The 24,258-nt window shown below is 38.2% G+C and overlaps 1 protein-coding gene across 24 annotated transcripts in view; it reads right to left on the bottom strand.

Annotated features, from left to right (window-relative positions):
- Positions 1 to 8,071: 8,071 nt before the first annotated feature.
- LOC6530918 (heterogeneous nuclear ribonucleoprotein L) overlaps positions 8,072 to 24,258 on the bottom strand; it is a 108,568-nt gene continuing 92,381 nt past the window's right edge. For 16 of the 24 annotated variants that reach the window (XM_039372661.2, XM_039372665.2, XM_039372664.2 and 13 more), the window contains 5 exons: positions 22,685 to 22,866; positions 22,375 to 22,467; positions 17,131 to 17,406; positions 16,859 to 17,063; positions 8,072 to 15,345 (listed from right to left, as the gene is read on the bottom strand). In XM_039372661.2, the coding sequence (XP_039228595.1) occupies positions 15,209 to 15,345; positions 16,859 to 17,063; positions 17,131 to 17,406; positions 22,375 to 22,467; positions 22,685 to 22,866 (893 nt within the window). In that variant the 3' untranslated portion in view covers positions 8,072 to 15,208. Of the gene's footprint in view, positions 15,346 to 16,858; positions 17,064 to 17,130; positions 17,407 to 22,374; positions 22,468 to 22,684; positions 23,062 to 24,258 lie in introns of all 24 variants that reach the window. The other 8 variants (XM_039372659.2, XM_039372655.2, XM_043206940.1 and 5 more) reach the window with 2 other exon arrangements.

The following is a 24,258-nucleotide window of genomic DNA, read 5'->3' as shown; positions in this document are numbered from 1 at the left end:
CCACGCAGCTGAAAACCCCAGTGAGCAGGTGCATCTGACTGGCACCACAGCATGTGTAGCTAGTGTTGGCGCCAGCAACCAACTGTTAAGCGAAATTACCGCAATCTCCGCACGTCGAACACTTTTTAATGCTGAAAAATGTATTTTCTAATTTTCCCTCCTTGCCCTCTCTGCCCTCCCTGCCCTCCCTGCCCTCATTGCCCGTTGTTGTCCGTTCTTGTTATTCCTCCGGACGGAAGGACTGTCCATCGGTTGGTTGGTCAAGTTTATTTGGCTTTGCCAGTTTTTGGCAAGGGAAAAGTGGCAGGTGCAAGGAATGAGCCTCAAACTGGCCAACACGGCCAATGTTAATGAAAAGTAATTATTTTTGCGCCAAAACTTTAAACTGATATTGCCAGAAGCGTAGACTTTGTTGAGTATAGACCGAGTTGGTGTCTTAAAATTGTAGCCGTGGCGAAATTTTAATATAACTTGCCCAAGTGTGCGGTAAGCTAAGAGCTTTCAAAGAAGACAATTTCCGCAATCTTTGCTGCAGTGAAAAGTGGGGTGGAAAATGGAAAATGGGGTAAAGATGATTTGCAGACATTGTTAAAATTTGTGAACCGTGGAAAAAATGCATAAAGAGTTTGAGCCAAAAAATTGTGTGCTACCTTATATAAAGCGTAACTCAACAACAGATGGTTATATACAAAATAAGATGACTTTTTCTTGTTATAAAAGAGGACTAAATGGTAAACCGCTTTATATAAGCTCTCCCTTTCAAAAAACCATTCCATGGGAATGTCTTAAGTTTAAATCAATACAGTTTTTGCTCCTTTTGCCAGTCTTTTGCATTGTATTTTGCCTTCTACGCTCTTTGGCATTTTAATTAAGATGGAACAAGTCTATTAACAAAATTAAAAGTAAAAACGTTTAAAGAATTGCAACACTCCGGCGAAGTTTACCCACTTAGCCAACTGCCTGGCATTTTGGCAGCTGCCAGAGATTTCCTTCTATCTGTATAATTTAGCCATTTTATGCAGAGGCGGCAAAGTAGAAAAAATACAAGCGAACGCCAAAGCGAAAAACAAGGAAAAATCACTTTGTTTTCATGCCATTTTCCACCAGCTTCTGGCCTTTTGCCTCATTATCTCTCTTGGCCGAGAATCGTTGGCCAAATGAGTCGAGCTCAGCGAACTTCTCCGCCTGCTCCGCGCATTCAAGTGCAACTTTTGGTGTGCAATAATAATGTTTGCAATTAAACTAATGAAGACATTTGCCTCCGCAGCCACCACCACCAACATTCTAGTCAAGTCAATTATACGCTGCTCTGCAGCCGGTAAGGCAATCTCTTGCATATTGACCACCCAAACCAGGCAACGCGTTGCAATCTGGGCCATGTTAAGTGCCACGATTTGACAGTGAACAATATTAATTGTCTGCTTTTTATTTGGTTTTCGCTTGGCTTCGACCTGTCCCTTTAAATGACAGTTTGGATGGCACAACAATATTAATATTGGATATGTAATAAGAGAGCTGAAACTCTAAAATATACCGAATTCAATTTAAACCATATATTAAATAGTATTCAGTTTGTTTTTCTAATATTATTAAAAAAAAGCTTAAGAAGTTTTTATGTTCCATCTTAAATATGCTAAATACTGACCGCATATCCACATTTTCAGCTTATATGAGATAGCTAACATTTTCATCAGTACTTTAAGCACTCCCCTCGCTGGAACGTGTATCTGTGGAATGGGAAACCGCTGCCATAACAGCGCAGTTGGAAAGCGGGCGAAATGAAACCGAAGCGACCAGGAGGATATGAGGATGTCACCAGCAAAAACCCAGCTCAGCGGAACCCCATAACCATTTCGCAGTGCAAGAGGAAAGTTTTTACCATTGCAGTTGGTTGGTTGCAGTCGCAATCAGCCGGATTTTGAACTTCAGATAATGCGATGGGGAGCCAACTCCTGGGGCAGCAGTCAGCGGGAGCTGTTTACGGAATTGGTTTACAAAAATTGGATAATCCGTAATATAAGAAAAGAAAAGTGGTACATTTTTTTTTTAATTTAATATTTTATTTTAATTTACTTTTGTCGCGTTTGAATTTGGTTTTTCGGTTGCTGTTACAATATTTGTCTGCATAGATTTTCATAATATTTCATTTCTCTGTTAGTTATTATTGTTTTTTTTTTGGGGTACCGGCAGTACCTTGTTCAGATTCCTTGAATCCCCAATTAGCCTATATGCATTTCGGAATTACATTTAGAAATGTATTTAAACGATTCTGCTTGACTTGCATTTGTCTTTTAAAGTTTTCTCTTTGGTTTACGGTATTAATGCTTAATGTTTATTAAAAGTGAAAATAAAAGTTCTCCTTCAAGCGAATGTTGTAAACCTAAATAATTTCTTTACAATTAAAATCATGCCACTTAGCCAACAGTTCAAAAATGAGTTAGCCTTTTAGTATTCGTTTGGTTAGGTTACCACAACTTTCTTGTATTATTCGTTAAGCTTGTATTATTCGTTATGTTAATTACAATCATTAGCTAATTTGACACATAAAGCGGAAAACTTAACAACATTTTGTTGGTTGAATTTGCAATTTCTTGTGTTAGCTTGCAATGTTCTTCAATAGACACTTACATCTAGCTTTAATAGTTATTATTTATTTTTAACATTTACTCCATCCTTACTGTTTCTGTTATCCTGTTACGTTTACCGTTACCTTTACTGTTACTGTTACTGTTAGTTACCATTTAAATTTCGCTACTAATAAAATATACTTTATACGCTAGTCAATTTACTCGATTTACGCTTGTATACACTCTAATTGTAAGTACGATTCTGATGAGCGATCCCGCAAGTCGGCCGAAAGTTTGCCACAAAGATAGATTATGGTTTATCTTTCGCCCAATGCTCCCTTTTAAATATTCTCGTGTTAGTTAGGATTTGCCTTCTATCTGTACTTTTAGCTTTAGTTTTTTTTGGTTTTTTGTTGGTTTTTCGGTTTAGTTATTAGTTGTTTTTAACATGGTGGTATTCTGCAGTCAGCGTTTAGAAGAGCTTCTCTTATAGTGATGGCATCGTTGGTGAGACACATGATATATCTAAATATCTATACATCTGCTTTGGAAAGGGACTTGTATAGTTTAGGAGTTAGAGTAGCTGGTGGGTAGTTTTGGGTAAATTAAAGTGGTGCCGGCAGGAATGAGTTCAAAAGCTTGCTAAGTAGAATCAAATCAAATTTTTTGGGGGCAGAGTTTTCCCGGTGAAAACGATTGTGCTTCGACCACCCTGGAAGTGGATCTGCAACGGCTGCTATTAAAGTTCATTTTCATTTTCCTTTTAGTTTTGGCTTTATACTCGACCAGGTTGCACCACAATTTACAATTCGCCTACTATTTATTAATTGTTGCACTTTGACATCGTAGCTATGCATTGTTCTTTGGTTTACGTAGTACCTCGTACGTAGTAGCAACATTGAAAAAGTTGTCCAAAAAGGATTAGCGTATCGGTATTATGTTGTATATATCTACACGTATGTATATAGTTTAATAGTTAATCATGCGCTGGTATATAAGTATGTATAATATCTGTGTATATGCTGTATATAACTATCTTGAATAATACATTCAAATGCGGCATTAACGGCCCGATCTTGTATACCCTATCGTAGATTCGTAATACGTTACATACAGTCACATACATATATGTAGTTCGCATTTGGTTTAGTTGTCGTAATTATGTATAGTTGTTGTCGGTATGTATATGCACTATGTATAGATATAGACACAATTTGTTCACAATTCTCACTAAGTTTATTTAGAAATAGAGGCGGTGGCTTTTACTTGGACTCCATTTATACATTTAGTCAGTTAAACGAATAGTAAATAAACATTTCAATATCAATTTCCATTTCAATTTCCATTTCAATTTCTATTTCAATTTCCATTTTAATTTCAATTGCAATTTAAAATGCAGAAACAGCAAGATAGAGTAAGGCTCTGGCGGCATTAGTCGAGTCAAAATCGTTGACAGCAGCAGCCCACATAAGTATGCTACGTAAAGTTACCTACGAGTATTCTACACAAATACGCTAACGAAATTCCAAAACCATCAACAAAAGCCGTGGAATTTAACACAGTACATATGTATACAGTTTATTTCATTTCAATTCATTTTCTTTTGTTAAATTTGATTTTTTTTCCGTTTACTCGCGTTTTCCCCCACTGTTTGTTAGTATAGCAAAATCACATTTGAATCTCTTTTTGTTTTGTGAGAAAAAATCTAAATCACGTTTTTCAAATTGCTTCGTTCAACTTTTATACAATGCATTGTAATGCTGCGCTTTTCTGGCGTAATCAACTTCAGATATGTGTGTGTATGCCAGTCAGTGTGCTTTTTGTTTTTTGGTGGATTTTTGTGTGGTGTGGCGATTAGCCCATTAAAGTGCATTTATTACATATGTATGTTCGCATGCCCTGCATTATTTGCTGAATTTGCAAAATAATTGGCTTTTGGCGGGCCAAAGTGACTCGAATTGCACGTGGATTATGTTTTAGCCTAGCTTAGGTGTTAATAATACATTAATGTGGAGTAATTATGCCTAGTTGCCATGTACTATATATATTACACAACTACATTTAAGTTTTACTTTGAAATTGACATTAGGATCATTCTTCTTGGCTCGCATAACAAGATGCATTTGGCCGAGCTTCGTCTCGCTTAATTGTTGTATTTAAATTAGGCTATTCCAAATACACTGGAATTGTAAATAAAAGTTCGTGTGGTGCAGTTACATCTACTCGTAATTCTATCTATAATTAGGTATAAGCAGCTATAGATCTGCAGTAGTTATTGTGCACATTTCTAAATAATTGAAAGACAATTGACACTAAGCTATTTTTCTTTCAGCTCTCAAACGCTGTGTTTCCAATCACTGAATTGGTGTTATTTATTGTTATCGTTAACGTTAATGTTTACTTGAAATTTTGTTGCTTGCATTATTGTGTTTCGCTTATGCCTAAAATACATTTATTTAGTTGTACACATATGAAAATAGAGAATGATAAATCGGTAAATCACTTTGCGAAGCAAATTGAGCAACTTATTGAGAATGATATTGTGACTTTCCATTTGACTTATGGACCCATTCGTTATTCATTTTTTTTATGAGTATTCCTATAAATAAAGTGAATTTTATATCTTAAATATTTTTTACAATTCGTGTGCATTTACCGCTATTATCTTACTGCAACGTATTTATAAAAATATAAAATAAACCTTACAAAGCAAGCGAATTTGTGCATATGTACACATTCTATGTGGTAAATGCATGCGCTTTAGTTTTCTTTTTTTAACTTTACAAACGAGATTCAACAGTTTCAATTTACAATTATGTGATTCAGTATGTACATTTCGATTTCGCGTAAATTGGACAATATAGATTCAAGTGTACACTGGTATTCAGTTGGCTTTTTTCATCTTAGCAAGAACATATATCAAGGCTATATGTTAAATCTGGATTTGTGTCATGTGGTTGCGAAATAAAATCGAAACTCAAGGTAATGAAGAATTATAGCAACTAAAGTTTGGTCCCTTTTCGTTTACTTTAAAAAATGTAAGACTCAGTGAGGAGCGAATTTGAATGCTGAAATTGTTTGGTGGTAAATAAGCTCTTTACGTTCATTCTAGAAAAAAGTGTCCTTTAATGAAAAGAAGCGATGGCAAATGGATCGATGGAGCCGCAGTAAACGCAATTTGGAAACCGGTGAACATATTTGAATTCAAAGTGTAGGCCACAAGCAAATTGATTTAACTCAGTCAGCTTCCACGAACTGCCAACTTTGTACGCAATTTCAAGAGCAATTTATTTATTTTAACTATTTTATTTTCCTTTTGGCTTGGTAGACAAACAATTTGGCGTTTGTCATGGCTGCTGAGTTCCAGCAACTGCCATCAATCAATGGCCACAGCACAGCGGACATGCGACATGCAATTTAACGCCAACTGCAAGGCAACCAAAAAAAAAAAAGTGGCACAATAACATGACTGAAATAATATTAATCCTGGTAGATAAATAAAGAAACAGCTGCATTTGTACTTGGTCCATTGTTGCGGTCTCAACTCCTCAACTCCACCTCACAAAGGGAGCACATAGGGCATAGATAAATACACGCTTCTGCTATTAAGAGGCTGCAAAAGCAGGCAAAAACAGGCCGAGCAAAAGGACAAATGGGCCAAGTCCTGGCTTACATCCTTATCCTCGGTCAAAGCCAAAGGCATTGGGCAGGGAAAAAGGCAATGCATTTTAAATGGAATATTTGTGTAAGTCGTTTGGTTTTCCTGGCCCGACTTTCTTCTGCCCGACTGGGAAATGAAATAATAGACAAAGGATTAGAGCGGACCAATGGAGAATCCGCTGCTTTACATAATGTTCGGCTTAAGTAAATAATTTATTGAGTCGCAAACACAAACACAGAATCGAAGGCTCAGGCATTTAGTTTCAGATTGAAGGGGGTCAATTGGGGCCAGGATATGTGGCTCCAACCAAGTCGTTTGATAAATGATTCTCCTCCTGCCCCCATCCGATTGACCCTTTCTGGCCAACAAATTTGTTCGTCTTGCAGCAGGGGTCGCATTTTAAAAGTTTGCCCCTAGATTAAACTGGCAAGCAACCAGCCGGCGGTCAGTTCTTTTAATTAAACATTGTTAAATGCAATTTCGCAAAATCGGTCATGCGGAAAATGATTGGAAAAGCGGCCCCACGGCAGACGGTTAACCAGTTTTAAAACTGGTTTTTAAACGTCTTGAAAGAGCCAGAAACTGGGTTAAAAATGGTTTAAAGTGAGTCGCTTTTGAAGTGAATTTAAAGGAGAATAAAACCAATTTTAATGTTTAAATATTTTGTGAAATCTCTCATTTATCTGCACGCTATCAGCCGTCATTGTTTATTTTGTTTATGCGAGGCATTGAATTAATTTACCATGGGCTGCAGTTAATTAGGTTATTTCGCAGATTATTCTATTTTACAGTTCAGTGGGTGGTAATTGTTTTTCTGCGATTTTCCTGCCACATTTTAAATCAGACCAGACCACAAAGAGTTCCACTGAAGTGTGGCAAATGAGATTTAGTTTGAAAAACTGAAAAAGCTAAATTTTAACTGATAAATTATACATACACATTAAAAAACAGCAACCATTAATTGAAGCAAATCGAAATAAATTACTCCACACTTTTGCTTAACAAATATATACTCATTATTTTCAACAAATATTTACTTATTATTTCCAACTATATTAAACAAAATTAATCGATTTTCATTTAACCTCGACCTTCAATGTGTGTGAATTACTTAGTGAGTTCAACTAGTTAGTTAGACACTAAGATTACTTACCACATGCAGCAAGCAACTTAAAAGTGGCTAACTAAGTGTGTGTCCAATAAATTAGCAAAACTATCTTATGGAACGAAATTAATTTAAATGGAAGACCTTAAAATGCTTCGCGATTCAATGTCGAATCTTAATTGTTATTGTTGTAGCTGTTGTTGTTCTTGTTGTTGTACTTGTAATGGAGGTGGTTATTGTTATTTTTAGTAGTTGTTGTTGTTGTTTGTTCTTGTTGATTGGATTGGTTTTTTTGGTTTGTTGGTTTTTTATTGGGCTTGGTGACTGAGGTGCTTGTTGTTGTTGTTGTAGTTTCCACTAACTGTACTAGCTGTACTTGTTGTAATGTTGTTGTTGCTAACTGCAAATATGACAAAAGTATAGGTGAGTCAGGTGATTTGAAATCGATGCACAGGAAAAAAACAAGATGATTAGATCAATTGAATAGTTTCATGTCACGAAAATCACTAAGGGTGCAAAATCATTTCCAAAAGTGTCTAAAAGTATGCAGTAAATTCTTTCGTTTGCACACATTTGAGAATTGAATTTGAACCCTAGTAATTTTGGTTTCGCTCTAGTGAATGTAAATTCGAAAAGCAGCTGAGATTTAATTATTGATCCTAGCTACATCTTATTTCTTTCCGTGTAGAAGTTGTACTACTGCGGGACTAATTGTACTTAAATAAAACAAAGTTTTCATTCGAGTTTCTTTTGTGTATAAGTTTAAGTTTTTCATTTATTTGTTTTTCGTTTTCGTTTTTGGGTTTCTGGTTTAAGATCAAAGAATTTGTATTTTATGTACTGTTTGTTTTTGTTGTGGTTTTGTTGAAGTGGCTGTTAATGTTTAAAAATTTTTGGTTTTCGTTATTTTCCGCTGTGTTTTTGCTTGCCGCAACGTTTGGCTTAAAAATAAATAAGTTTCAATGATGGTTTTACAATTTTTCTTTGTTCTTAAGTTTTTTTTGCATTTGCACTACAGCGATTTCATAATTTGCTTATTCTCGGTTTTCTGATGCTAACAACATTTAATAAATAGTAGTTTTGAATAGTTTCTAATAATTTGTTCATTGTGTCCATTACTTGTGTTTGTTCGTGTGTGTGTGTGTGTGAGTTGGTTCGACTGTTTTTCCTGTTTACGCAAATTTGCTGTGCAGTACATGATATTTTTACGTTTGTTTTTTTTTGCGGTTTGTTAATGCGTTTGCCTCGCCTGATAAGATTGATGTGTGTATATATAGATATAAACGTATATATGTATATATATGTCTGGTTATGGCTGATTATGTCTGTGTGCCTGTGTGTAAATGCGACGCAGAATTATTTTAAAAATTAGTTCGTACATAGTCAAAAATCGGTTATCAAAAGGACTTTGCTGTGATTATGTTGCATTCCATAGGCTTATACATATGTATGTAAGTATTATGTATGCGTTTATGTACGAGTGTTGATGTATGTCATACGTGTACTTACTATATAATTATGTATGTGTGTGTGTATGCGTGTTATGTATGCAAGAGTAGTGTGTCTTCGGTTTTCACATTACTAGCTTATTACACCTATGTATTAGCATATTACGAATGGCTAACGACTCTTCAACTAAACACTTAGAAAGTTCGATTTAAATTTGTCCCTATTTGGTATTCGATTTTCGATATCCCTACAGTCGACTGCCATCCACATTCCACATAAGTTGCTACACCTCGCAGCGTTCAATACAGTCGCGTCCTTGGTGTGTAAAATAAATGTTAACCCGCTGCCCGAACGCAATGAGAAATTCGAAGCTAAAGGCGGAAACGGCGAAATTGGCTTGTTTTAAAATTTAAATTTAAATTTAGTTAATGAGATTGTATTTATTCGGTGGATTAGTTTAACAAGTGTATGTGTGTGGTGTCAAATTCAGAACCCATTTCCGCCACACAGCAAACCCTAAATTAAAGACTGAACTAACTAAACTAAACTAAACCGATCAACGAAAATTCAACTAAATTGCATATTAACATAGCTATTATTATTAGATGACGGTGTGGGTGGTGGGTGGCCTGTGTCTGTGTGTGTTTTAATCGAACACAAGTCAAATTATATTGCACAATTGCCCTGCGGTTTGGCTTTATGTGAGTGTGTGCGTTTCCTGTAGTGTCTCTGTCCTCGAGTGTGTCTCTGTGTGTGTGTATGCGATGGCTTACAACCGGTTGGTTATTGTTATAAATGGAATCGTCATGGCTGCCACATCGGAGTGCTGATAAACTGCTGGTCCTGCGGAGCATATACTCCTGCATTCAAAAGGCCTAAGCACCAGCACACATACACCAACTAATTGCAGCCTGAAAGTATGCAATTACTGTGAGCAGGGCAACCCGCTCGCATCTGGGAGCTTTAAATTGCTAATAAATTACTTAGGTCCCAGCCGGGCGGCGGTGCTCCCAGGAATAGGTTCTTGATCGGACCTCTGGCTGTGTGTGTGTGTGTGTGTGTGTGTGTGTGTGTGTGTGTATGGGTTTACTTATGCTGCATGTCGGGGAACTAAATAATGTCAGCTAAATACCAGGCCTAACACACTAATACTCGTCTTGTTCGTGGGGGGAAATGATTTCGAATCGAATTTCGTTTCTTGCAATTTTCGTTTACGTTGCGTTGTGGCTTACATGTTCTTATGGTTTTTTATTTGTTTTTTACATACTTGCACACTAAGACATTAAGGTGTGTGTGTTTATGTGTGTGTGTAATAAGGAATCGTCAATATATATTTATATAGGTTTCTAATACATAATAGACATCTATTGGAAATTCAAACGTGCTAGCATTTGCTTATGTTAAAATTACTCATATTATTTGATTTGTATTAGTTTTTTTTTTCAAAATTATCACCAGTAATTACGCATACGACTACACTATGCAGTTGTCCGTTTGCCCCTAAAAACTTTCCTTCGTCCTTTGTCTGTCTATGTCTGTGTCTGTGTCTCCTGGTTGTTTGTCTGTGTCGGTGTCTGTGTCTGTTGTGTAGTGGGTGTAATTTGTGGTGTAATTATGTAAGTATTCGCTTCTCATACATGTAATTGCATTACTAATAACGCCAAAGTAACTTCTTTGTTAATATTTGCGCATCTTGCTTAAGATTTGCATGGTTTAAGATTTTCTTGCTTTTAAAATTGACTCGCGCTACCTCCTCACTTATTAAAAACTATATTTGAATGTATATATGTATGTGGATGTAGTGTCGTATTACTATGTATGTTATGATCTCTGATATATATATATATTTATATATAAATATTTATGTATATAAGTATTTGTATGTGTGTATGTAAGTATAAACTATAAGCCTATAAGAATATAGTTTTAGTTATTCATCTTTTATTCATTTGTTTTCATAGGTTTCTTTATCCTTTAGTTATTTCTTTCTTTTGTTCTCATTATGCACATGCACATTCTAGATTATTATGAATTCGTTTCGGTGTACAAAGTTCTTGTTTTGTTTAGTGTTTCTCATTTGCCTCTCGGGGTATCCAACTAAAAAACAGAAAACAATAGTAGCAAACCAAAGCTCTCACAGGATCGTAGATGTGTTTAGCAATCTGAATGCGGCTCGTAACTGGTAAGCATGTTCAAGCGGCATGGAAGTAAAATAGGTCGAAAAGCGCAAACCGAAGACGGAAACTCGCTGGTGTCGCTAAAAATCCTTGCTCCAAAAAGTTTGCAATATAAGGCTAAAGCTCAGTGAAAGACACTTCAGAAACTGGAGAGCATTGCTCCGCTGTTTCTCCCACTTTAAAGTAGTAATGTACCCAGTTTTCAACTCGTGTGTGGTGTCATCAGTGTTGCTGTTTCATAATTGGACGGTTTCACAAATTTTAATAATTTCATTTTGTTTTGATTTGATTCTTGGTGGTTGTCAATTCAGTATTGAATAAACTGGTCCATTTGTGTAGTTGGTGTCATTAGGCGAATTGACTAACGAACTAAACTCAATTCATTGAAAATACATTTAAAATATATGGACCTGCCATTGGGAAAATGGCACTCCGAACGAACCAATGTTTGTTTGGGTGGACAAGTTCAAGAAAATTGTGAGTTGTTACTTTAAAAACAGCACCTACCTTTTACCCCATGAGCATTATTCTTTTTTTGGAGTTGAAAACTACGAGGCAATTGCAAACGTAATTTAAATGAACTCATAATAAATAAATCGCTACACAAAATGACATGCAATTAGCAAAAAGCCAGCGGTTTGGGAAGGCCTTCGTAACAAGTTCTTCTTATTGACAACCTTTAAATAATCTTGTTTCAATTCAACAAAATTTTGTAACGAAATTTGACTAATTTTTCTTTTATTTAATTTCGAATGCGTTAAAATTATAGTTAAATAATTGCTACTAGGAGATTAGTTTCTTGCTAAATTTAGTTTTGGGAACGTAAGCGCAAAAACGTAAAAAAATTGTCCTAGTTTTCAAATTTTTTAAAATTGTTTTTTCAAATAATACTTTAAAGTAATTACTTATTATAAATTATACCTTACATATCTATTTTTTCGATTTTTCATCTTTGTTTGCTCTATATGCTTACATACAATTCTTATTGGCGTTTTCGTAGAGGGTTGTAAGGATTATGTCTGTTTGCAGTTTTGCTGCTTATTGAAAAGTGCTCCGGGTTTTAGTATTTCATTTTTTTACATTTACATTAGTAATGCCTAAATTGTATAATTTCAAAACTTAGGGCCTTAAATTTGAATGCTTCAAAATTTTGATATGTTCAAAATTCAGGATAACACTAGAGATTATTTGGCATATAATTTAGTTTAGGTTTATTTTTCCATAGTCGCTGTTCTCAATACCCGAAAATAAGAATAGAAAAGGATGTGCGTTGAAGGATGCTATTTAACTATACTTTGCTTTAAATGCTTTGCGAGTTTTCTATAGTTTAAAAGCAAATTATTTGTCATGTTTCAATTCCTATTAGAACATACAAAAAGCTGATGGTGATAAAATAAAAATACAACTGCCAGATTCTTTTACATATATATATTTATATCAAAATATGAGCGCGCATGTTACAAACTCTGGGCTTAAAAAATACGCTTTAAAAAATAACAACAAAATTTAAATATTAAATAAAACAAATCATATAAATACACGCATAAATATATTTATAATTTTATATATTTAACTGACATTGCCGTGCCTCCTTTTAGGCAAGTACCAAACGATTTCACCAGCTAAATATATAAATATATTTACTTGTTTCTATTTTTACTCATACAAAATTAGATTTAAGAAAAATAAACACAAAATAAATTGTGTTAAATGTCGAATAAACTATTAACAATATAAAATTCAGATTACAATTTGTATATTCGTAAATTAAATAGCTACCAAGTTTGTAATTATTTATGTTATATTATATAATATTGTATTATAGTAATTTGTTTATTGATCTGATTATGATCTAATTAGGAGCTTTAAGATCGTTGTTGCTTTACGTTCTTAAAAATGAATATTTATCATTAAGATTGTAACGAGATTATTTGCTTCTTTATAATTAATTCTCGTTTCGACATTAAATCATGTTAATTATACAAATTAAGTACAATAATACTTAATTTTTAGAAAAATATTTTACAATTAAGGATTACAAAACAATTTACATAATAACTAAGACACTTGAAATAATTACACAAACTAGTGAGCGAAATGAGAAATGAAAACTGCAATAAATTAAATAGAACAAGCGAAGTCTCGTTTAAAGCCCAAATTGCACATAGTATTACTGATAGTCAAATGAATGAAATGATCTACGTGTGAAGGCCCAACAATCTCGTCGAGCTGTGAACTACGCAAAGTGTGAAGAAAATTCGTTTAGCGGCCCTAGCATTATGTTATGTATGTATTGTGTATTCGTTGATTTGCATTAAAAACAAATGTAGTTTTAGTTTAGAACAACGCCCTCTGGCGGGCAGTTTCGAGCTCGGATCTCTTTGGGACTCGAGCTGCCGACAGATGGTGCTTAAAAATAAAACGATACAACTCAAGTGAACTCATTGATTATGGTGTTTACATTATAATCTTGCATCTTGCATCTTTCATCTCGATTTATGTTTATACTTGTATTATAGGTAATCTAACATACGCCTTTGATATGGTGTTGTTGCTGTTGCTTTATTGCTGATATCTTTAATTCTTTTGTTTTCGTCTACTTTTATTCGCATTTGCAATACGCCCTCACCCATCTTTAGTAGTAGCTTTGCTTTGCTAACTTCACTTGGAGTTTTGAAATGTTTGGCTCTGTCTTCCAATTTTAAAACGCCTCAAAAATATGTTGTTTTGTTGTATGTTTTCTTCTGTCTGCATGTCTGAACGATGCTGTTTTTGTTTGTTTTTTTTTTAACTAAGCTAGATGCTCTTTCGATTTGCACTTAACTAAATTATCTTGTAGTTTTTCATCTTTTATCTTAGCTTGTTATTTTTTTTTTAATATTTTGTTTTGTTTTAGTTATTTTGCTTTTTACATTTAGTGTAAATTAAAATTAATTTTAATATAAATACAAATACATCTCATACATATAAATTTATGCCTTTTTCAACTTTGTAAATTAAGCACAAAAATTATGTTTACCATCTTGTCTTTTTCTTGTTTTGTTAATAGTAAAAACATTGGCTTGTGCAAGTTTTTAATTCATTCCTCTGCTCGTTTTACATTCGTTAAAATAAAAAACTTGTTAGATCAACTGCCTTAAACGTGGTGCAGTGCTCGATTTTGCATAACTAAAACTAATAAATTTTATTTAAAATTGCTAAATTTTTGGTTTTAATTTACACAAATATTCCTTTTTCAATAAATATTTTTTTTAAGACTTTTTCTCACGCCCGAATACTTGTCGAAATATTGTCCAAAGAAATGTTTCCTTTTGTTGCACTAATAATATTTTCGTATCCAAATGAAAATCATATTACATTACCTATACAGAAGTCTGCCGTGGGGATTGTAAGGGGTATATGACAGGGGTATGGGGTTACATGGGGTCAAAGTGGAAGTTGCGTGCATTTTGGGGTAGAGGAGCGAGTGGAGGGAGGGAGGGAATTTCTTGAGTTATTTTAACATGCTTTCGTGTTTTGAATTACAATTATTTATTTTTGGTTTAGTTTGTCGTTTTTTATCAATTAAACATTACATAGTTTACAATTGGTTGGAGTGATTCCATTTTCTTCTTTGCTGTTGTGTGAGAAAGTCCTAATGCTTCATTTTAACAATAATAACAATTCAATTTTTTTGTATTATTTTTACTTGTTTTTTTGTTGTTGCAACGCAAACGCATGTAATTCAATGTAATGTAATGTGCATCAAGTGTGTGTGGCTTTTGAACGAGGCCATATCGTACATAGGCGGTCATACTAATTAGCTGAATTGATATATGGTGGAATTCAGTAAATCTATGCAAATGGCTCGTAGAAAAGTTACATGCGTTTGCGCCTAATTGAATTAATTGTAATTAGTTTTTCTTGTGTGTTTTTCCTTTCATTTGTCATTTGTCATTATTCATATTTTGTTGGTTTAGTTTCTTGTTTAGTTGATTTAGCAATCAATTTGTTTTGAAATTCCCGCTTTTCATGTCGAATGTGTAAGCCATCATCAAGTGGGTGGATCGATCGTTTGTTGAAGCTCCAGTGGTTGCAGTTGTTGCAGTTGTTGCAGTTGGTGGCACATTTGTTGCTGCATTTGCTGTTGCTGTTGTCTTTTGCATGTAGTTGTAGGCGACCAATACCCCTCTCTTCCAGTTTTGTTCTGTATTGTGTTCTAGTTAAGCCGGTTGTTGTTTGCTTTTGCTTACACAATCGTAATCAAATCTCAATTGTAGATGTCCACCTTGGTGTCACCCTCGTTCTCCTTCTCGATCATGCCCTCGCTGGTCGCATTGTTCCAGGCTCCGTTCATGCTCTTGGATGAGGAAAAGCACAGCTTCATGATGAATGGGAACTTGGTGCCTGTTTTGGGGAAAAGGGGGAGAGAGCACGCATAAAAGATGTATAAGGTGGTGTGGTTCGTTGGCGAAAACAATGGTTATATGCTGGCATATTTATTCATTAAGTTATGGTGTAGTATAGTGTATAAGTGTTGTATATTCTTGAATTTAGTTTTATTGATTTTGCAAGCGCAATCTTCGATTGTGCGAAGGTATTCGAGGTATTCGAGGTATTGGAGGGGTTGAGCGATGGGTTGGAAATGAATGGGGCCTTTTTGCCAATTAGGGAACGCTGCCTGAATGGATCCTATGCCTAGCAATCAGAATCCCTTAAATGCGGAAACAGCATTGTGGCACACCGTATGCGTGTGTGGTGTGTGTGCATGTTCGATAGAGGGTGAAAAGAGCCATATATTTGCTTTTAGCATAATTCTACCGCCTGAAAGTACGCAATGTGGCCCGTGTTTGCAATCGGCATGCACTTGCATTTGCATTTCCATTTGCGAAAGGGGCATGAACACTAGCATGGCCATGATGGTCTAGGTCTATGTATTTGTCGTGCGATTGTGTTTGCGTTCCTTACACTTTTAATTACTATTTACCATGCACTCGAGCAGCCCTCGCAGCAGCAGCATCAGCATCACAAATGCGCCAACGACAAATAATCAAATCGAGGATATCGACAATTTATGCATGAGCATTGAACGAACAGTCCTGTTGGCCACTTTCCTAAATCGATTTCACCAGCCCCCTGGTGTGTGTGTAAGCTGTTTTTTGAGGCAAGTGCAATGCTAAATATTCGGAATGTCAAATGAATATCGCCCATGTAAACATGCTCATAAAACGCTAGAGTTTGCGGAATAGTAATTTGTTTTCAGGCGACCTGCTGTTGGTGAAATATTTATGCGAAAACTTTTATATCGGTCGTCAACCCATTTGTAAACGAGCCGCGAGTCCTGAGACTAATTGTTAGAGAAATGCCTGCCAGAGAGAGGGTTGGGGATGTGGCGACCCATTTATGAATAACTGCAAACTGAAACTGAAATTGTTTATCTTAATTACCAAATTAAAATTTTCATCGCAGGCAGCGACGTTACTAGAAAGTTTGTTGCCCAAAAAACAACGCAAAGAAACACGCGAAAGGTTAAAGTTTGCTTTGCTGGATGGGATGGATGGTGAATGGTGTTGGTTTTTCCGTTCTGGGTGCTGGGCGATGCTTTTTGGTGGCAATGGTTGGTGGGTGGTGTGATATTGACGTGCGGCTGCTGCACAACAGAACAACAGCACAAGTCGAAAGGCCATGCAAAATAGCTGCCGAAACTTTTGGCTAGGACTTTTTGGGTGGGCGAAAAAGTTATGTTGCCTACTTATTGGGGCGTGAGATGCCAAGGATTTTAATGAGGTTGAGAGAGAGAGCGAAAGAGAGAGTGAGAATTTTGTGTAACTTTTTTTTTTTTTTTTTGGTTTTCGGAAGGGTGGCCACATAGATTTGACTTTTCTTTTTTTAATAACACTTAAACACAACACTATCTCACCTTTACCCTCAATAGGCAGATGGTTGCACTTCATGATGGCCAGCACTGCCTGCGAGATATTGGAAAATTCGATCAGTCCCGACGACGAGCGCTCGGTCTTCAAGGGGAACAGGCGCACCGATGTGGCGGGCACATCCTTGATGTTGAAGATTCCAATCAGTTGGTCCTCGGTCAAGCCGGGCGGTGTGTTGAAAAAGTGCAAAATCTAAAATCAAATATAGTTAATTGTAATTATTCTTAAATTTTCAACAATGATTTAAGGAAAATTTTACCTTGCTCGGTGGTTGAATGCGATTCTTGCTGGCCTGGGCCGGCGATAGGAAACGATTGTTCTTGGAGCCGGTGTACTCCTTGAAGCTGGGCGAGTGATCGGGCAGCAAGAACGGGTTGATCACCTCCGATAGGAAGTTCTGCTTGGAGAATGCGATCTGTATCTTGCCACCAGTGCCCACGGGAATGTTGTTCAGGTGCTGCACGCAACGCTCAACGGCCACCGCGTCGCCCATTTGCACCATGGCTGTGCCCTCTTTGGTCTTCAAGAACTTGATCTGCAAGGAGGTGGAAAAATCATAGTTAAATCACATATTTTCGCCATAATTGTTGCAACCCACAAGCCCACAAGTGACGCTGGTCACACCTGTCACGTTCACCTCAGCACAATTGAATTATACGCCCCAGCTGGCCGGCACTATGAAGTTTCTACCAGATTCCCACACTACCCATGTATATCACAACCTGCCCAAGGGTGACTCGTGCTGATTGAATTCTCTTGTCGCTGTCATCTCCCGCACTTAACCCAATATTTCAGGGGAGTGCAAGGTGCAGGGGAGTTCTACATTTTCATTCAATTCAATTTAAAATTTCCTTCAAACGCAATTATTTAACAGAATGGCGTCCTTAATTCTCCATTCATTGTGTAAGCTTATGTGGGTATCTCTGTGTGTGTGTATGAGTGTGTACGCCCATCACAGCCACACCCACAATGGTTTCAGCCGTGCCCTGCCTCATATTGGGTCATCAAAGTCAGTTGTGTACGTGCCCAATAGCCGAAAATAGCTGGAAAATATTATCATTGCCTGTGATTTTCACTTGACAAATATTCAAAATATCATTTGACACTTTCTTGTACTATTATGTGTATAGGATATTGAAAATGCTGAATACGCACAAGTTGCAGCTGAGTCTAATTGGATTGGAAGATTTCTTTTCTTAAACTTGGATAACCAATGCGCTTTTCCCTCGTAATCCTTCACACCTCGCTGCCAGCGTTGCGTTATAAAAGTAATTGACCATAATAATTTTTGCCAAAGAGTAATTACAACAGAGTCGAAGTCGAGAGAAAGTGAAAATCATTGAAAATGCTGGCGGCTCGGCTTGGATAATTCGCCCGTTCATTCACTCGCTTTTCGCTGGCTGGCTGGTTGACTGGCTGCATTGGCAAATCAATTTTCTGGCCGCCGGCAGGCATTGAACTCGCTGGAGCTGCCTTTTGGCAAAAAGCTGAAACGAGTTTTCGCTAGTTGGTCAGCAAAATGGGGAGAAGTGGGGGACAGAAAAAGCACCTGTCCAAATTGGACGACGGTCGGCTGCAATTTTGTTTTTCAAATGCCTCAAATTGGCGTATTGATGTCGGGGTTTTCAGTTTCTTTTTTGTGCACGCACTGAGAATCAAGCTTGGCATTTAGTAAATTTTTCGCCAATTTGATCAATTTTCCACTCGGTTTGGGGTCAACCGAATTTAATTATGACTGCAGGCACTTGGATCAAATTAATTGCGCAGGCAGTAAGCAATTGTAAAAACGTGAAGATAAAGGCTCCTCGGGGCGTTAAATTTAACTCTCTTTGCTGCACAAATTATAAGCTCGTTTAATGAATTATTTAATTAATAAATATTACCCATGTCCTTGGCATACCCAATTACATTATAATGAACTGCAAACATCACAAAGCTGACTAAGAGGCAACTGCGGAGTGGGAATAGTGCGGTTCGTATGTAAATGGGGCAAACAATTTGCTTATAATTAAACCGAACCCCCTGACACATCCGCATGCAACTATATGAAAACTAAAGTGGGCCGCAATCAAAATGAATACGCCTGAATGGAGTACAAATGGTAAGGGGGAAAAAAGCTGGCTGCCTGGCTGGGAAAAAGCGAATACAAACTAAATGAGGCTTATCGAATTCGAATACAAATACGAATACGAAATTGAAACCAAAACCCGAAAGCGGAACACGAAACGGAATCATAAAAATAAAACAATGTATAAAAATAAATATAGACCATAAATCAGTCAAGCAGAAAGCGAACAGATACCCCTGCTGAATCCCCCAGAAACAAAAGGATAATGAAATTACGAACATGCAAACATAAGGCCACCATATATCTACACTGTGAATTTCATCTTAAATGAGAGAGTATGGTATACATTTATGAATATTTTTCAAATACTCTTGGCTTTTTTCCAGTGCACATAAGCGCTAGCCAGCAGGATTCTTTTGGCCAAATCAAAGAGCGCTTCATGGCTGGCTGCTCACTGCTGGATGGTCAACAGCCGCAGCCGCAGCGGCGGCAAACATTCGGTGCGTGTCTAATGAGCTGTGCTGTACTGCGCTGCTCAGTCACCCCACCACCTCCCCCTAGACTTTGACCCTGCCCCGCCCACTCTGCAACCCCCCTCTGCAGAAACCCTAATGCGACGCCACTGCGTTAATTAAACTGCGACCCTCTTTCGCCCGAGATCGCTTTGTTGTGCAATGTGGCATGGTGTCTGCTCTGCCATTTGATTTAATTGCTCACGCGCAACTCAAAAGCAACATTGGCTGACTGGCTGACCTATGCTCCCCTACCACACCCCCACCCCAGCAAACTGGATACCCAAAACCCATAGCCCCCCAAACATTGTATCCAAATGTTTTTTTAATGCGTATTTAATTGAGTGCGTGTATTTCGCTTTGGCCTTTAAAGGACCCCCTCAAAACCTTTGAACCTGCCAGCAGCAGCTTGTCGATGAAGTTCTCTCTTCCTGTCCTATTTTTGTCGTGCCATTTAACCTGAAAATCAATTTGATGATGACTTCATCGCCCGGACCCAGAAATAATTAACCAGATTGCTTCGTTGGGGCGGAAGGAAACTGCTCGGAATTCAGGGAATTCCCTTGGGTCGCTCCTCGTGTTTCATATTTGACATTTTTGGCAGCCCATATCGACACATATTTTGTTGGAAGGTTAATCAAATTTCTTCCAGTAAAATGCCAAACCCTATTAGGATCACCTTATTGAAATCATATATTATGAGTTTCCGTTAGCCGGAATCCAGCAGGTTATTAGGGCATTCGGACTTCGTTCAGCAAAATTTCAAGGAAAGATATGAGAACCGGAATGTTTTTCCTTGGGAATCCCATTAGCACTACTAACACATGGTGTGATGAGATGCTGGGTGAGTGGCAAGGAAACTCATGCAACGGCACTTTGATTGAGTGGCCATCAATTTCTCATTCGCAATTCAAACATGTCGGCCCATAAACTCACAGATACATCCAAACAGACTCGCACACACACTCGCAGCACATCAATATACATACAGACCCCATGCCCATCGACTTTATAATGAGGCAACAGCTCTGGCTTTTCACTCTCTGTGTGAACTCAGTTGCATAGCGACGGGCGCAGCGAACCGAGCATTTTCCCGATGGGTGAAAAACCCTCGGCAAAAAACAAGAGTTGGGCCAAAAGGCAGGCGATTGTGGGCGGCACTAGAAGGAGAGTGTATGTGCTGCTTTCGGCTTAGCCGTTCCGACCAGTGAATAATGTTTGCGCATAATCATTTTTAATGGCTAATGAGTAGTTTCCGTCTCGGACAGGAAGTTGGCAATAAATTTTGCCGCATGGGCATTCACTTTCTCCTCATCCACGCCATTTAAGCCAGGGTGCAAGTGTCGGGAAAAGAAACTGAACTAAATGGCCGCGCCTTGAATTATCGTTGCCACCCACTAAAGTAATGACCAAATGAGTTCGTTTGGGTAAAAAATGAAAGCAAAGGTCAGTTAAATTATTCGCTAATGGAGGTCAGTTGGTATATGCAGAAAAAATAAAGGGGAAGTCATGCAAATCGATTTACATTCGTGCATGAATCCCTGAGGATGTTTTTTTATTCGCTTTCATTTGTAAATGAGTTAAAGGTGGTTCAAAATACTAGCCAATTAAAGGCAAACCAAACGGGGAAAAACAACTGAAGTTCTGTGGTAAGTGATATTGTACGACACACTGAGAGCTCCTTAACGATATAAATCCTTTGAAGGATTGAATAACGTTCGGCTGCCAGCTACTTCAGTGTGTGCAGTGAAAGTGGTTCCTGTGGTCTCTCCTCCAGTCGCCTTGACTCGCTTTATCACAGACATAAACTAAACAAAACATGTCAGGGAGCCAACCAAGTAAAGGAACCATTCTACCCCGTTGTCCTTGGCGAGCGCAATTGTCAAAGGACACACACGCACACACACTCGCTTGAGGGGGCGGATTCATAGTAGCAATAAAGTGAAAGCACACAGCAAAGAAGTTTTTAGCATTTGACTTTGATGTCGCTGGCACTCCCCACAAGCTCATTGTTCGGTGGGTGGTTTTGGTGGTTCAGTGGTGCGGTGGTTGGGTGGCTTAGATAGCTGCACTAAATGCTCCCCAAGTGAGTTTTTCCCTTCTTCGCCCGTCGACTAACAATGAGCACATTCCGAATTCCCATTCGCCAAAGCTTTTTAATGGATTCTTTTTTGGTCGTCATCGTGTTTTGATTTACAAGCCAAGACTTGCCAATCGTTTGCCCATTTTTCTAGCAGTAAGGGTTAGGTATTTTCTTTTTTTTTCATTGTACCCCACAGATAAAGCTGATGACGCTGCACTGATTGCTGTCCCGAGGCGGTTCCCTCTACAGCACGCACACATATTGGAGGAGAAGCGAAATGCCCACATGGCGGGGATATTAATCTAAAACGCTTTATCTAAATGTGTTTTGCCAATCCAACTGGTCGGCCATCGTATACAGGCGCAAAGGTTCCACTGGCCTCGGTCCTTTTATTGCCTTTCGTTTTATTTGCACTTTTACAAATGGCACACAGACACAAAGTGCTCTTGCGGTTGGATTTGGATTTCCCCCAAACCCAAACCCAAAGACACCTTTTCCCCTTTTTCCCGCCCCATCCATCGGCTGATATTTCGCAGCAAAGTGCTGACAGCCAAGCAAAACGGCGGCAATGAAATGCGTATTTCCTTCTTTTTTTTTGTCAGCTTTCTGGCTAAGTGCAAGTTGAGGATATTTCCTACCATGGCTGCTTTCTTCTTTCACCAAAAGGTCATAAGCAAAAGGGGTTAAGGAATGAGCGGTGTGTCCCTTAAGTGGTGGTTATTTGGAAGTCAATAAAAGCGCTCTCTTCCCATATTTTGTAAAAGGCTCGTTATATTGTTTTAGCTCTTAAAAAAATGTTACAAAATCCCGGAAAAGTAAATACAAAAGGTTTCAACTTACCCGTGCCACGTTGCCGTACAGGCAAACCAAATTGAAGAGCTTATCCGTGTTGGAAGTGTCGTGGTCCAGGCCGTAGACCATCATGACGGCGCCCTGAAGATTCGCAGGAGCAGCAGGAAGATGGCAAGGCAAAGGCAAAAGACAACAAGAGTTAATTAAAATTCGGTCTTGGGACGCGGATGAGGATGGGTTGTGCGGTGGGCGGATGTCTTGATCAGAAATTGTGTACAAATAACAATTGTATTTTTTTCCGCACCACCTTTTTTTTTGGGGGGAATCTTGGCGGGGAGCATGGCAATGGAAAACTCACCTGAGCCTGTCCTTGCGGTGTGAAGGCCACCGGAGCATTGCGTCCGGGCACAACACCGGCGGGCTCCTTCATCAGCCCAGTGGGATGGATGGCGGCGCCCTTCCAGTTCTCCGGCGTGGTGGGATGATATTCTGGGGCTCCGAATGGCGGGAACGCGGCTCCGGGTCCCAATAGCGGTGGCTCTTTAAATTGACAAAGATTGTGCGATTGAGCTGGGGCAACTAGTTGATGGTGGTGGTGAAGGTGTTGTTGTGGTTGTTGTTGTGGTGCTTGTTGTTGCTGTTCATGTTGTTGTTGTTGTTGTTGTTGAAGGAGTTGGTGGTGTTGGTGGTGATGTGTCGGTGGAACATGTTGTTGTGGTGTTGGCAGTGTTGCTACTGCGTTTTTGTACATTTTTGTTTGTGTGTTTTTGGTTATTTCAATGCATGCAACAACAATAAGTGATAGCAAATTAAAAATGAAACGAAACAAAAGATAAACGAAAACATTTTTGTGTTAATAGTGCCAATTGTAAATAAACTAAAACTTAAAGCTAGCTAAATTATTGTTGTTGCATGAGTGTAGTCTTCGTCTTCTTTGCTCCCAGGTTACCAAAAGTTGAAGAGTTCCTTCCTCGTTCCTAATATCAAAATCCCTAACCGGAAAAGGAAACCACGAAACTCGGCTTATAGACATAACTCGTGGACCAGGGGCGCATTTCCACGTTGGATCGAGGTAGTGAAACTAGAAATTTTTGGCTGCGGTTTTCGGGCGAAAATGGTGAGCCCCTTTTATGCCGGCTGCGGTTTGGCATGTAAGTTAATTGAATTTTTGGCAGGCGTAGGAAAAAATGTGCAGAATATACAGCCGCCTAGCTATTCCATTTTGTGTTTTGCTTTGCTGGCCGGCCAACCAAAGAGTGGCATCAAAATGGAACAACACTCGGTATTGGTATTAGACCAATTCGAGGCAGAGCAATAACAACGACCCAGGGCAATAACAAAGTTCGGGGCTGAACCACAAGCATCGCAAATCTGTCGACGTCTTGTAATTAAAGCGAAAACTACGAGAAACTACGACCAACTGCCAAAATGTCGCGCCAAATATGGCTGAGACAGCTCGCTAGTTGGCAGGCAGGCATTTAATTAAGTTTAAAAGTGTCGCCAGGCAGACACACACATGCTGCTACTTTTTGGCCTTGTTTAAACCAAACACTTTAACTTAATCACTCGCCAAAGTTGGGCAAAAAAAGTGAAGACACACACACACACATATAGGTAGGTAGTTAGGTAGGTAGGGAACTCAATTTGCATGGTGCTTGTTATGCCAAAATGGCTGCCCGAGTTGCCATTTCGGAGCTGTTTTTGTTTTGATTTGATTTAGTTGCACCACGTCGTCCTGCCAGCCAGCAAAGCCAGCAAACTCTGTGGCTTCGCAATGGGGAGTAGAGTAGAGTAAAGTCGAGTCGAGTGGTAGTCGTATTCGTCCTCTCGTCACGGCTGGTTTATTTTGGACTTTGGGGCTACCTGACAAAATATTTGCATAAAAATCCATACACCCACACACACGCTCGGTGAAAAGTTAGTTGAAGCGAG

This window comes from Drosophila yakuba, chromosome 2R (genome assembly GCF_016746365.2).
Source record: "Drosophila yakuba strain Tai18E2 chromosome 2R, Prin_Dyak_Tai18E2_2.1, whole genome shotgun sequence".
In the NCBI taxonomy this organism is placed as follows: domain Eukaryota; kingdom Metazoa; phylum Arthropoda; class Insecta; order Diptera; family Drosophilidae; genus Drosophila; species Drosophila yakuba.
This window is presented reverse-complemented; position numbering and strand designations above follow the sequence as displayed.